The following is a 14774-nucleotide window of genomic DNA, read 5'->3' as shown; positions in this document are numbered from 1 at the left end:
CCCCAATTTATTGCGCGTCGTTTTTTGCGAAGGTGCTGCTGTAGTGGCGCCAGTAACGCAGGTCTATTTATAGAGAACGCAGCTTTAGCGTCACAGCAGTGACCAAAAAAACACAGGAATTCAACAAAACCCAAACTGCAGCACACTGTCGACGGGAGGATTTCCAGCCGAGGATTTCCAGCAGTTGGAATGTCAATCACCGTTTGAGACTCGACTCTCTCTTACCTCTTCAATGGATCCTAATCAAAAAGGTGGAGCGCACTAATCAGTGCAACTTAGATGTCTTATCTGACGCGCAATCTACTTCTAAACAAGCGGTCATAAATCATTCAAAGTTCTTTTCAAGCGCATCGTGAGTAAAGGCCTACATTCTGACACGTCTTTGATTTTTAACATCAGTCCGGCCCCATCCGCGCTCGGGCATCTCTGACGGCTCCGACTCAAATGCCTTTAAATTGGCTAACCGCTTGCCCTCCTTCTGTGTTTAGGGTCTTGTTTAAACTTGGCTCGCCCGAGCGTCTCTTTAATGTCTGTGCCCTCCGCTAATGAAGTTCTATACTTTATTTATGAGACAAACATGGCCCACGGTTGTGGAGGGTGCGTGTGGCAAATAGCTCAGCGTGTCCACAGAGCATCCTCGATATCCCTCCAAGGGCCCTCACTGCTTTTGGCAAGCCTTTGTTTTTCGCTAAATACACTAGAGACGTAGGGGAGCTTTATTCTTTAAAAAATGATTTTTTTTATAAAACAGACTAAAATCTCAGAAAATGGTGGTCTCTGTGAAGATTCATCACTGCTCTGAACTAAGAGTAGTCTCTTTTTTCCCTCTCCCCTTAAATGTAAATGACCTCATCGCACCCTGGCTTTTTTTGTTCCTGGTCATTAAGAGAAATATTGTCGATGCCAAAGTGAATGGGGGCAAAGCTGGAGCCGGAATGCACATCTCTTTGTTCAGAATCTATCTCTTTGAAAATAATTATTTTTTTCCTCAAGTTCTCTTTTCCCCCCATTGGTCAATTACAGTGCTTACAGGGCTACTGTGGATCGGGGGAAATGCAACTTTGAATTACTGCAAAATAACGACACTCGCTAAGGAGAAGGGGAAGAAATTGGTCTTTCTTAGATGTCTGAGGAGAGTAGAGGTTTGTGGCACAAGGAAAAGCTATTTACAGAATGACTAGAGAGCGTCTGATTGGAGAAACACTTACCGTTCCAATTATTCTGGTGTAACCTCTCTACCACACCTCTGCCTTTGAAATCTCAAAGCTTTGTCACAGGGAACAATTTCCAACGCCATTTTCCTGAATAAAGCCCAGGTGCACTTCTCATATTTGTATTTATTTTTTTGTTGTGAAAGAAAAGGAACTAAACGGGGACCTTTGTTGGAGTACAAAAGTAAAATGCTTCTGCGCTTTGTGAGGCGAAGCGGATCCCGGTGCTTAAAAGTAGTGTTTCTCCACCGGATAAATCAAAAGCAAGGCCTGTGTAGATCTAAATACAGGAGGGTTCTGCTTCCACCGTCTGGAGAACAGTGTTGTGATGTGCCGTTTGTGGCACCGTCCACACGAGGAAACACACAGGGGAAATGGAAGGTCTGGAAAAGCGGAACACAAAGGGATGAGGTCAGGGCAGAACGAGGGGAGTTGGAAGAGAAACTTATGTTGGACCAGATCCGATACAGGGCTAGCTGGGTGCTGGTTCATGGTGGGTTAGGGTTAGGGTTACAGATCCGATACAGAGAGTCTGGCGGCAGCCTGTGGGAGGACAGGGCTAGTTGGGTGCTGCGGTGGGTTTCTTCACTCTCTGACACCTCGGCTGAGCTTTCGCTTTTGTTTCGACTGTATATATTCCATGTGTGTCTATGTTGATCCAGCTGACCCCGTGTCTCTGCCATTTCAGGTTGTGCATCTGAGCGGAGGGCTGGTATCGACAGCAGGGTGACGAGGGGGGGGGGGGGGGTCGTGGATTAAACACACAGGGCATGCGGCTTCCCCATCAAACCCCAAACACACCCCCACAGCTGGCGTGGACCGGGCAAAGTGTGTGGGACCGCGGGGCGGGATAAACAGGAATTGTTCTCAGTTAGCCGCACGCACAGTGGATGAGACGGGCAACGGAGGGTCACGGAGGGTGACCCCTCGCAGGGGTGAGAACCAGCGGGCCCGGGAGGTGGCGTCAGGCCACGGCCCATTTCTTTAACTCGGACCAAGGCGTGTGACAAAAACATCAAACCCCGGCTACTCAACTGAAAGATATGACTGAATGGAATAATAAAAAAATAAAAACACACAGGAGCTGTGGCAGAGTTCCACACTGTGGAGATATTCACCGCTGCTGCCGGATCGTACGCGGCGGAAATTATTTTAAGCCGAGAATGCAGATCGTATGAATTTGCGAGCGCTTTACCGCGAACATCAAAACGGCGGTGGTCTGCATTCGCGGCAACCCCCCCCCCCCCCCCCCCCCCCCCCCCCCCACCCCCCCCCCAAACTTTTTCAAACTACGGCAAGAAGCCACAGAGAACCCGGTTGACGCTTCAAGAATGATCAGATACATCTCTGAGGAATACACAGCGCCGCAATAACCTGGTGACAGCCAGGAGGGGAGACAGGAAGGGGGGGATGGGGGGATAATATGCTACTGTAACTGGTTAAATCTATTTAAGATCCAAATGAGATGAAAACTAACCTTGATAATAATAAGGGTGGGGGGAGCTTTGGTGTTATTTTTATTTTATGGATGGTTTATTTAGAAAGTGATATTATACTGTTCTCGTTTTCTCTTTGCTCTCGGAATTAAGAACTTGTAGAGGAATCACTGACTGTGTTTATTTACACAGACTCCCTGTTTGTTTGTGTTGCTAAAACAATGCAGCTGCATGCAGGTTTTTCTTCTTCTCCCAGAGCAGAGCGAGAATCTCTCTCTCTCTCTCTCTCTCTCTCTCTCTCTCTCTCTCTCTCTCTCTCTCTCTCTCTCTCTCTCTCTCTCTCCTCTTTGATGTTCTCCTGAAAATGTCACCAGTCATCAAGGCGGGAGTTCTCTCTCTCTCTCTCTCTCTCTCTCAACCAATCCAAACAGAATGCGTACATACCAGTTTCTACTGCTATCTGGTAGCCGGCCTCCAGTCTCCGCGATGACCTTTCCAGCTTCTCTGTGTTGTCCAACAGATGTGCTCTCTGCAACGAATGGGGAGGACGGGGGGGACGGGGGGGGGGGGGGGGGGATAGGAACAAAAAAATAATAATAATAAAAGATCATGATTGAGAGGCTGGGAAGCATTCCACAGAAACATATCAACGCTTTCACCACAAAACAGAAGGACAGAAGCAGCGTAAACAAAGCCTCACGGACAGGTTGTGTGCAAGGAGCTGATGGGATATAGTGTCCTGTTGTGTGGCACGTGGCTCCGACTTGAAAATGAGAAGTGATGTGAGGCTTTTATTATATTCCAAATAAAATAAGTCTGGTTAATAGACTGACACCCCCAAAGTCAGTCGCACTAGCTAAGCAATAATGTTGTTGACGGAAGACTCAGACTGTCGCCTGTGATGTTGGATCGAGTTAAATAAATGGCCCTCCGAAGACATAATACTGTATCTGTTTCTGTCTTTTGTATAAGTGAATGAAAGAGAAATTAGAGGCTTCAGTTGCCTCTCTGCTCGCTGTCCACTTCAGCACCACGGACAGTGGCAAGCCACACTGCGCCCAGTCTGTATTTCAGTACACAATGGAACCCGACCCCATTCAAGCCTGGGATAAGTCAGAGAAATGACAGCCCGGCCGGTACCTAGTGGATCAGGCCCAATTGGGTTTTGGTAATAATAATAATCAAAGCTCTACACTGGAGGTGTGTAAACATGCCCTTGTGCTTCAATTTGAGTGGTCAACACAATCTGCCTGTCAAGTAAAGCAGGTTGGACTTATTACAACTTCACCAAAACCAAAAATTAACCTTAACATGGATATAAACATTGCGAGAGCAAAGAGAACGGTGCAAAATAGATAACAACAATAACAAAAGAAATCGTATTTGTGTGGAAATGTGAATATAAACAAAAGTTGGACTTAAGGATTAAAGATTGACGTCAAAATCAAACACTACTTTATTTACCTGATGCAATTTTGATTTTGGAATAAATAATTGCTTTTCAGAAAGTTGGTTGCTAAGTGTAGCATGTTCATGGCCAGAGAGACTGGTGTGTAAAGGTTAGTTATACAAGTGGTGCGAGGTGGCCTTCAATCCGTTGCTGGAACGAGAATCAATAACACTTTACATAAAACATAAGTATTATACTGTTGTATACTCTGTTCTACCATCCAGAGTGTTATCCAGTACTGCATCATCATCTGGTATAATAGTATCACGGTCCAGGGAAAATCCAGAGTGCGAGCCTACTTAAAATCGCCTGAAAGATAATCAGCAAATCCATCAACTAAACATTCCAAATACAAACATGTTGAGAATGGCCCATAAAGTCACAGAAGATCCCTCACATGTATTACACACATAATACCAGCTGCTACCCTCACATAGCGCTTCAGATCCCCCAAGTGGAAACTGAAAAGATTCAAAAATGTATTTATACCACATTCAACAAGCAGGAGAGAAATGTGGTCACAACCTACATTTCGGGAGAGGGCAATATAAAAAGAGTTGTGCAATACAAAATAACCTTCAACTTATGGGACTGGGGCACATCAAATGAATGATGTTAGTTGGGAGGGAAGGAAGGAAGAGGTTGTTTCTCTGACGTATTGTCTGTATGTCTGTCTCTGCTGTAACATGGATGTCTCTCTGATGTCTTGTCTGTATGTCTGTCTCTGCGTAACATGGTTGTCTGTCTGATGTCTTGTCTGTATCTGCTGTAACATGGTTGTCTGTCTGATGTCTTGTCTGTATGTCTGTATCTGCTGTAACATGGTTGTCTGTCTGATGTCTTGTCTGTATGTCTGTATCTGCTGTAACATGGTTGTCTCTCTGATGTCTTGTCTGTATGTCTGTCTCTGCGTAACATGGTTGTCCTATGTTCTTCTTTTTTGTAACGCAGTATTGTGTTCCGACACAAAACAAATGTCTGTATCAACAGACAATAAAGAACTATCTTATACAGATATTCATAATTGATCATTATCCAGTATAATTGAGGTTAACCCATTGTGCCCTACCATCCTACATGGGATCAGTGATAGACGTTAGCATCATGTCCAGGCCTGCATAGCTATACAACTTAACTTTAAATTAAATAAGAGATCCAAGGGGTTAATAAAATATATCAAATATGTCACAATAAATAGCAGGGAAACATGGATACAAAGGTGCTTATTTGATGTTATGCTCTGTATTTGTCAGAGGGAAGCAACAGTGGTGTGATTGGAGGATCAAGAAAAGATGGTGGGGCTTAAATTGGTGAATTGCGTTGGTAGTTTGAATACATCTCTCAATATTGTCAAACTCCAATGAAGTGCCGAAACCAGAAGACTAATACCATCTATCTATTCTACAATTATGTGTTTTGTTTTATTTATTTATTTTTACTTTGAAGCTACTTAACACATTCCCTGCCACGCTTATATCCATCAATGTTTGATCACTGCCACCAGTCTAAGCCTATGGAGATGTTTACCTTCTTTGCAGGGCTATAACTTTTTAAATTGTATTGCTAAATTGACATTAATATGGCCCATTCAACATCGATTATCTATCGTTCAGGATGTAGGAACATTTTACTTTTTCATTCATAGGTTCATACAAAAATACCGTCTAGAATATAAATATGTTTTTATCGTTTTCTGCAGTAATTCCTAGAACGTGAGATATAGGCATAAACGCATATATAGATGATCAAATGCCGTTTGTTGGCGGTACACGCTATATTAAAAATGTCAACTGTACATGATCCTAAACGTTATGACTGATCATGCGCGGGTGAACGGGGGGGGGGGGGGGGTCGTTTATAATTCCGTGATCGTCGGTAAATGCTTTATGTAGTATGGGTGATATATTGATCGAAGCAGTTTGCATGGATAATAATAAACAAACGCGCTGAAAATGACGTCAGTGTCCTCTTACCGTTGGCCGGTGAGACTTGAGCAAAAAGATCCCACTTATTTGATGGCGATCGAGTCAATCCATTTCTGGTTTGTATAATAATAATAACAGCCCAAATCATATCGATTATTGAGTTATGGCAGCGATCCATATACACGGTGTGTGTCTTGAGTCCCGCGACAATATGAGAGTGCCGGACGCATTTCCAAGACGCACCGGGATCACAAGAGATCCACTTCCGGTTTGGCAACTCGCCGATCATCCACCAGGTGGCAGTATTGAAGCGTTGCAGAGTTGTGCATGCTCCCACTGCATCATACCAGGCTCCGTGAGGGAATTATGAATAACATGGCAAAAGAATTTAATATGATCTGAATAACGTCGTACGCCGTGGATTGGCAGAATTCGCATGAACTTGAAACACGTTGTACGACGTTTATGGCGCAGGATGTGTTAAAGGAAATACAAAGATACAGTATAGCACATTATTAGCCTGTTACCGGTTGAGAGAAGGGGTGTAACTGTACATTATTATTAGCATGTTACCGGTTGAGAGAAGGGATGTAACGGTACGTTATTAGCCTGTTACCGGTTGAGAGAAGGGGTGCAACGGTACGTTATTAGCCTGTTACCGGTTGAGAGAAGGGGTGCAACGGTACGTTATTAGCCTGTTACCGGTTGAGAGAAGGGATGTAACGGTACGTTATTAGCCTGTTACCGGTTGAGAGAAGGGGTGCAACGGTACGTTATTAGCCTGTTACCGGTTGAGAGAAGTGGTGTAACAGAAGTCACATAAAGGCTAGGGATATGTGTGATTAAACAACTACATATTTCTGACACTAACTGTGGACTCCAAAAATACTATCACAGCTGGTGAGTACGTTGTTTAACTTGCATGGTGAGATTTAGCAGAGGGACTGTCATCTCTAGATTTATCAGAGAACAAGTATCAGTTCACTATGACAATACAAGGATCTACATTCAAACTAGCGTTAGCTAACTAGTGCAGCCTGGCCAGCTGGGAGGCGAATGTGAAAGTTGGGAGTTGGGAATATCTGAAGCTAATGCAGATATCAGAGTTCAGACTAGCCCTGATTTTCTACCCACCACTAAACTAATGAAGCTGATGAAACATTGCCTATTGCAATGTTTGATGACCCTGTCGTGTTACTAGAGTGTCTCTGTTATTCGGTGTCATCAAGTTTCAAGTTTCTTTAATAGTTGTCATACAGAAGTACAGAATACTTTTATACAAAATGCTTCTTTCTGTTACGCTCCAGAGACTGTGCTAGACAAAAAATAAGCATGAAATAAAATAAGTATAGCAAGTAAAAGTAAAAAATAGAAGTCACGTAGGTAGACACAAGTGTTCAGTATGTACATATGTACAATGTTCAATGCAGGATAGCAGTAACTGAGTTACCATACAATATACTATGCAATATACTAATATACAATATACTATATAGTGCAGAGCAGAAATGGGATGAGGTACAATTTAGGTACAATTTACAGTAAGGTGTCCTGAGGTATGGGTTGTAGTGCAAATTCTTTGCCAATAAATATAAAGTGTGTCTAGGTGTTCTAAAGTGTGTAGAGTGGGTGCTGCAGTGGGTTGATTGTTTAAAGTAAGTGTGTGCGGGTGTGTGTGCTGTGAGTGCATAGTGTTATTGTTTGTTGAGCAACCTGATGGCCTGGGGATAGAAGCTTCTTCTGAGTCTTTCTGTGCTTGCCATGAAACTCCGGTATCACTTGCCAGACGGTATCACTTGCCAGTTCAAAGAGGCAGTTGTTTGGGTGGCTGGAGTCCTTGATAATTATCTTAGCCTTACCCCTGCACCGCTTGTTGTAAATGTTCTGGAGAGTGGGAAGCCCCCCTCCAATTGTGCGCTCGGCTGAACGGGCCACTCACTGTAGTCTGCTACGGTCTTGTGCGGTGCTATTCCCAAACCAGGAGGTGATATTGCCAGTCAGGATGCTCTCTATTGTACATGAGTAGAAGTTCTTAAGGATCTTCTGACTGACTTGGAACTTCCTTAGGCGCCTGAGGAAGTAGAGGCGTTGCCGTGCCTTCTTCACAACACTGTCAATGTGTGTGGTCAGGGAGCGAAATTAACTTTTTGACTCACAGGCCAGTGGCGGGTAGATGGGAAGAGTCTACCCGCCAAGCATATTTCTTACCTGCCAACATTTTTTTGATTAAAAAAATATATATATATATTTTATATAACATTTTTTTTAAATAAAATATATATTATATAATCATACTTGTAGTTGTATTATCTGCGAGACATCGCCACCACGCAATAAGTCAAAATGCTTGCTATCTGCAAACAGCTCCACTGTCTGTGTGTATACTTGAGTAGCCTCCAGCTCCAGCAAGGATTCTCCGGCCCTGCAGCTAGACCCTATATTCAGCTAGACCCTACATTCAGCATGCAAGGATTCTCCGGCGATGCAGCTGGACCCTATTTATAACGTTACGGTTCTTTTGTCAAATCACATTCAACATGCCCTCAGCTAGAATACGCATTCAATCAATGTTATAAGACATTGATATCAGGAGCTATCTGTAGCTACTGCTAGCCCGGTAGATAACGTTAAGACAATTTAGTTTACTGGGACAGATGGATCTAACGTGAGCTAGCTAAGCTAGCTAACGAGGGAACGGAGGTATTATGCACTCGAGTCGACTATTGCTGGAGCATTTGTTGATATCAGCAGCTATCAGTAGCTAGCCAGCTAGATACCGTTAGACAATGCCTCGTCATGTATTAAACTAAAAGTGAATAGTTGACTGGGTCATTGTTTAAACAGTAACGGTAGCTCATGGAGGTCCGATATAGACTAGAGCAGACTGCCCGCATATCGCAATGGTGGCGTTTCAGGAAGTAAACAAGCCAAATGAGAGCTTCCGATTGGTCATTTGCTTTCTTTCTCATGAAACCAGTCATGTCACTCTACTGTGATTGGACCGTTGACTTGAGTGCAATGTGGGACTTGTAGTTTTTTAACGATCTCGCGGCGGAGAAAAAAAAGACGAGAGAGGCTATAATCTGTACTCACACAATCAAAATTATGAACTACACGTCTACACGCCACATGGCGGGCAGCCCTCTAAGTGTCAAGCGCCAAAGGTAAAAACTGAGCGCCCCTGGCGGGCGGTGGGCTTTAGTTTCGGTCCCTGTGTGTGGTCCATGTCAAGTCCTCGGATATGTGGGCTCCGAGGTACTTAAAACTGTTCACTCTCTCAACCGGTGCCCCGTTGATGCTGAGGGGGCTGTAGTCCCTGACCCCCGACATCCTAAAGTCCACAATCATCTCCTTTGTTTTGCTGACGTTCAGGGAGAGGCTGTTCTCTTGGCACCATCCCGCCAGGACCTTGACCTCTTCCAGGTAGGCCCTCTCATCGTTTGCAGAGATCAGGCCCACCACTACTGTGTCGTCAGCAAATTTGATGATTGTGTTGTTGTTCCGCTGAGCCACACAGTCATGTGTGTACAGGGAGTAGAGGAGGGGACTCAGAACACAGCCCTGGGGGGCCCCTATGTTGAGGGTGATGGATGAGGAGGTGCAGTTGCCTGCTCTCACCACCTGGGGTCTGCCCGTCAGGAAGTCCAATACCCACTGGCAGAGGTCATAGTTCAAGTCCAGGTCCCTGAGCTTGGCTATGAGTTTGGAGGAGACTATGGTATTGAATGTTGAGCTGTAGTCGATGAATAGCATTCTCACATAGTTCCCCTGCCTCTTGTCCAGGTGTGATGCTGCTGTGTGCAGCACATGGGCTATGGCGTCCTCAGTGGACTTGTTGGGGCGGTATGCAAATTGCAGGGGGTCCAGGTTGATGGGGAGGAAGGAGCAGATGTAGCCCTTCACTACCTTCTCAAAGCACTTCATGGCTATAGAGGTGAGAGCTACAGGGCGGTAGTCATTGAGGCAAGCAGGCTTGGATTTTTTGGGTACAGGGATGATAGTGGACTTCTTCAGACAGGTGGGGATGACAGCCTGTTCCAAGGACAGGTTAAATATGTCAGTGAATACCGGGGCCAGTTGGTCGGCACAGACTTTTAGGATGCGGCCGGGGATACCGTCCGGTCCTGCTGCCTTCCTGATATTCACTTTCTTAAAGGTCCTCCTCACCTCATGTTCTGTTACCCTGAACACTGAGTCTCCCTCAGCAGCCCCCCCCCCCCCCCCTCCGTTGCAGTGGCCTGTGGGCTGGTGTTGTTATTACCAGCCTCAAACCTCGCATAGAAGGTGTTGAGATCATTTGCTAAGGAGATGTCACTGTTCAGCTTGAGGGACGTGCCTTTGTAATCGTTCTGAGGCCCTGCCACATAACTCTGGAGTCAGCCTGTTCAAATTGCAGTTCAATTTTATCCCTGTAGCGCCTTTTTGCTTCTTTCACTGCCCTTCTCACGTTGCATGTCGCCACCTTGTGGTCATCCATGTTGCCTGCCACCAGCCCGGCATTGTAGGCTGCAGTTCTTGCTTTCAGAGCCTCACAGACAGATTTGTCTACCCAGGGTTTTTGGTTTGGGTAAACTCTAGTTGTGGTAGTGGGGATTGTTTCTTCCACCAAAGTACATATAAAGTCCAGCACTGTCTCCGTGTAGTCATTTAGGTTATCTGTGTTATCGCGGAACACATTCCAATCTGTACACTCAAGTCCAGCTTGGAGCGCCTCCTCCGATTCGACAGACCATTTCTGCACCTCTCGCGAGACTACCGGTGTGCACTTGAGTTTTTGTTTATACTCCGGGGAAAGCAAGATGGCGTTGTGATCAGATTTGCCAAAGCCACTGGCAGAATTAGCCTTGTAACCACCCTTGAATTGCGAGTAGCAATGAATGCATTGTCATGCATTCATTCATGATTAATAACATTTTAACCTCTTAACAATTTTGCATAAAACCCCTGTTGATTGCATACCGAAAGTAAATTGGACACTATCCGGGAACCATTTGTAGCAGATGCACAAGTCTGGCCTCTTTTGAAAGGAAACACTCTGAAACATTGAAATATTTTGCAAACAGATGCCTACATATCTATCTACTCTATAGTTATTAGCTGAAATCACTGCTGGAGCTATAGCCTGAAGTCTTACCTAGAACATGTCCAAAGTCGATAACAATATCACACAGAAATTATGTTTTAGACATCTTCATGTAATGGTATGTTTAGGCGTTTTTCCAAAAAGGAGGGAGATGAGTCAACACTACCTCAGTCCCCTCTCCCCCACTAATCTCTTGTCACATACACCACTTCTCACCCCCTTCTCACACATCAACAGATCAGCGGAATTTGCGCTCCGGAGAGACAGGCGCATGTTCATTCTCTTGCGTACGATGCAGTTTTACCGCTCCTCGGTCTCAGAAAACCAACTCAAGTAAGATGTCATTCTTCTCAGAATTTCATTGGCTACACAAACGGCCAATAATTGTTAGCGACAGTGGTGATTTGTTCCGGCCATCGAGAGGCAAAACCGGAGGTGGTAACTTTTTCTAAACTGATGGTCGTTGGCGGTCTGGTCTTATAACCCACGATTGGAAGCACGTAATAGGTCAGGCGGTGGGTGGAGATCTGGGATATACTATACAGGCCATTACCAGAGTCCGGTTGACTTTGTTCTCCACTAGCTTGTTATGATCATAATGATTTTACAAACTTCAAAGCTGTATCTTTCACCTGAATATGGCGATAAGAGTATCATATTCTGAATATCCACAGAGAGTATCGAAGGAGAATAATGAGTAGAGTGAGAGAGAGTGACAGCGAGTGACAAAAAAAGAGAGAGACAGACACAGAGACCCCAGACAAGGAAACAACGGCATTCATTCTCTCTGAGAAAAAGATTAACTGCTAAAACCTTGCCTTGTGCTTTCTCCAGTGTATTCCTCTGACCAAAACAAATACCTCCATGACCAAAAACCCACGTTGCATGTGTTCTCATGACAAAGCGTAGTTTGGAGACCAGACCAGACTCATCAGGGATTCCTCCTGGTGAAAGATATTGTAATGTCTAACCTCCCTGTCGCTGATCAGTCATGTACTGCGCAAACCACAACGACTTCAAGATTCCCCATTACGAGACAGAAAGTCGTGTTTTACATGAACAATACAGCCAGTCGACAAATTTTGAGGTTGTGCAGCGTCCTTTAAAACAGCCACACATCATTCACATTGGAAGAGCATGATACTGCAGAGGGAAACCATCTCAAGTGGATGATGTGTCTGCACTGTATTACTGATGCGTCCCTCAAGTGGATGATGTGTCTGCACTGTATTACTGATGCTTCCCTCAAGTGGATGATGTGTCTGCACTGTATTACTGATGCTTCCCTCAAGTGGATGATGTGTCTGCACTGTATTACTGATGCTTCCCTCAAGTGGATGATGTGTCTGCACTGTATTACTGATGCTTCCCTCAAGTGGATGATGTGTCTGCACTGTATTACTGATGCTTCCCTCAAGTGGATGATGTGTCTGCACTGTATTACTGATGCATCCCTCAAGTGGATGATGTGTCTGCACTGTATTACTGATGCTTCCCTCAAGTGGATGATGTGTCTGCACTGTATTACTGATGCGTCCCTCAAGTGGATGATGTGTCTGCACTGTATTACTGATGCTTCCCTCAAGTGGATGATGTGTCTGCACTGTATTACTGATGCTTCCCTCAACCAGTCAGGTCAGTAGGCAGCTCTCCAGAATTAATGTAAACAAGGCCAGAGGACCGGACAACACCAATCCCAGGGTGCTCAAGGTATGTGCGGAGCAGCTGGCAGCACCGCTCCAGCATCTTTTCAACCTCTCCCTGAGGCTGGAGAGGGTGCCCCAGCTCTGGAAGACCTCCTGCATTGTCCCGGTGCCCAAGAAGGGACGTCCCAGCACCCTCAACGACTACAGGCCAGTCGCTCTGACGTCACACGTCATGAAGACGTTTGAGAGACTGGTCCTGCAACACCTCAAGCCCCTGGTGCGTGACTCCCTCGACCCCCTGCAGTTTGCATACCAGGCAAACATCGGGGTGGAGGATGCCATCATCTACATGCTCCACAGAGCGTACACGCACCTGGAGAAGCCACGCAGCTCAGTGAGGATTATGTTCTTTGATTTCTCCAGCGCCTTCAACACCATCCAGCCGTCACTGCTAGCGGAGAAGCTCTCTGCGATGCAGCTGGAGCACGGCTTGGTGGCCTGGATCAAGGACTATCTCACTGAGAGGCCACAGTACGTCAGACTAAAGGACAGTCAGTCTGACGTACTGGTGAGCAACACCGGCGCCCCCCAAGGAACTGTGCTGTCACCCTTCCTCTTCACCCTCTACACCTCAGACTTCTGCCGCAACTCAAGCGGGTGCCACCTGCAGAAGTTCTCAGACGACTCCTCCATCGTAAGCTACATCACCGACGATGATGAGGAGGAGTACAGAGCCCTGGTGGAGAGCTTCGTGGGGTGGAGCGACAGCAACCACCTCCAACTCAACACCAGTAAGACCAAGGAGCTGGTGGTGGACTTCCGGAGGGGCAAGAAGAGGCCCCCCCCGATTCCCATCTCCATCCGAGGGGTGGATGTGGAGATGGTGGACTCATACAAGTTCCTTGGGGTACACCTGAACAATAAACTGGACTGGTCGGACAACACAGAGGCCCTCTACAGGAAGGGACAGAGCAGGCTGTTCTTCCTGAGGAGACTCAGGTCCTTCAATGTGTGCAACAAACTGCTGCAGTCTTTTTACCAGTCTGTTGTGGCCAGCATCCTCTTCTATGCTGTGGCATGCTGGGGAGGCTACATCAACTCAAGGGACACCAACAAGCTCAACAAGCTGGTGAGGAAGGCCAGCTCCGTGGTGGGAGTCGAGCTACCTAGACTTGAGGTGATAGTAGAGAGCGGGATGATAAGGAAGCTGGCTGCCATCATGGAGAACCCCTACCACCCCCTCTACGACGAGCTAGTCAAGATGAGAAGCTCGTTCAGCCACAGACTCATTCCCCCCCGACACTCAACTAACCGCCTCGGACAGTCCTTCATACCAGCGGCCATCAGGCTCCACAACAGTGGGCAGCGACTAGCAGCTTCCAGGCTCCACAACAGGGGGCAGCGACAGCGACTGCTACCAGACATTGACCTGGGACTTATAGGAACCCAAGGAGGACAACCTACACTACCTTAGGCTTACTGCACCCTATGTGGATACTGTGATACTGTGAATAATGTATATTTCAGTGGATACCGTGATACTGTGAATAATGTATACTCAGTAGATAGTAAATTATAACACTACATCATGCATACTGCACCATATTGATCAAATTGTTTACACTGCCTGTGTTGTTTTTTACTACCTGTATACTGTGTTGTTTTACTACCTGTACCCCCCCCCCTCCCCCCCATGCTGCTATGATGCCTGAATTTCCCCAAGGGGATCAATAAAGGAATATCTTATCTTATCTTATCTTAAGTGGATGATGTGTCTACACTGTATTACTGATGCTTCCCTCAAGTGGATGATGTGTCTGCACTGTATTACTGATGCGTCCCTCAAGTGGATGATGTGTCTGCACTGTATTACTGATGCTTCCCTCAAGTGGATGATGTGTCTGCACTGTATTACTGATGCTTCCCTCAAGTGGATGATGTGTCTGCACTGTATTACTGATGCTTCCCTCAAGTGGATGATGTGTCTGCACTGTATTACTGATGCTTCCCTCAAGTGGATGAT

At 45.8% G+C, this 14774-nt stretch overlaps 1 protein-coding gene across 1 annotated transcript in view; it reads right to left on the bottom strand.

Moving 5' to 3' along the window:
- Window positions 1–2495: 2495 nt before the first annotated feature.
- The window catches only part of vti1a (vesicle transport through interaction with t-SNAREs 1A), a gene marked incomplete at its 3' end in the record, with an annotated part of 162229 nt that continues 149950 nt past the window's right edge, over window positions 2496–14774 (bottom strand). The window contains exons 5-6 of the mRNA XM_084323070.1: window positions 3092–3176; window positions 2496–2500 (exon numbers count right to left, since the gene is read on the bottom strand). Of these exons, the coding sequence (XP_084179196.1) occupies window positions 2496–2500; window positions 3092–3176 (90 nt within the window). The remainder of the gene's footprint in view (window positions 2501–3091; window positions 3177–14774) is intronic.

Source organism: Notolepis coatsorum (assembly GCF_963971535.1).
Source record: "Notolepis coatsorum genome assembly, chromosome: 10".
Taxonomy (NCBI): domain Eukaryota; kingdom Metazoa; phylum Chordata; class Actinopteri; order Aulopiformes; family Paralepididae; genus Notolepis; species Notolepis coatsorum.
This window is presented reverse-complemented; position numbering and strand designations above follow the sequence as displayed.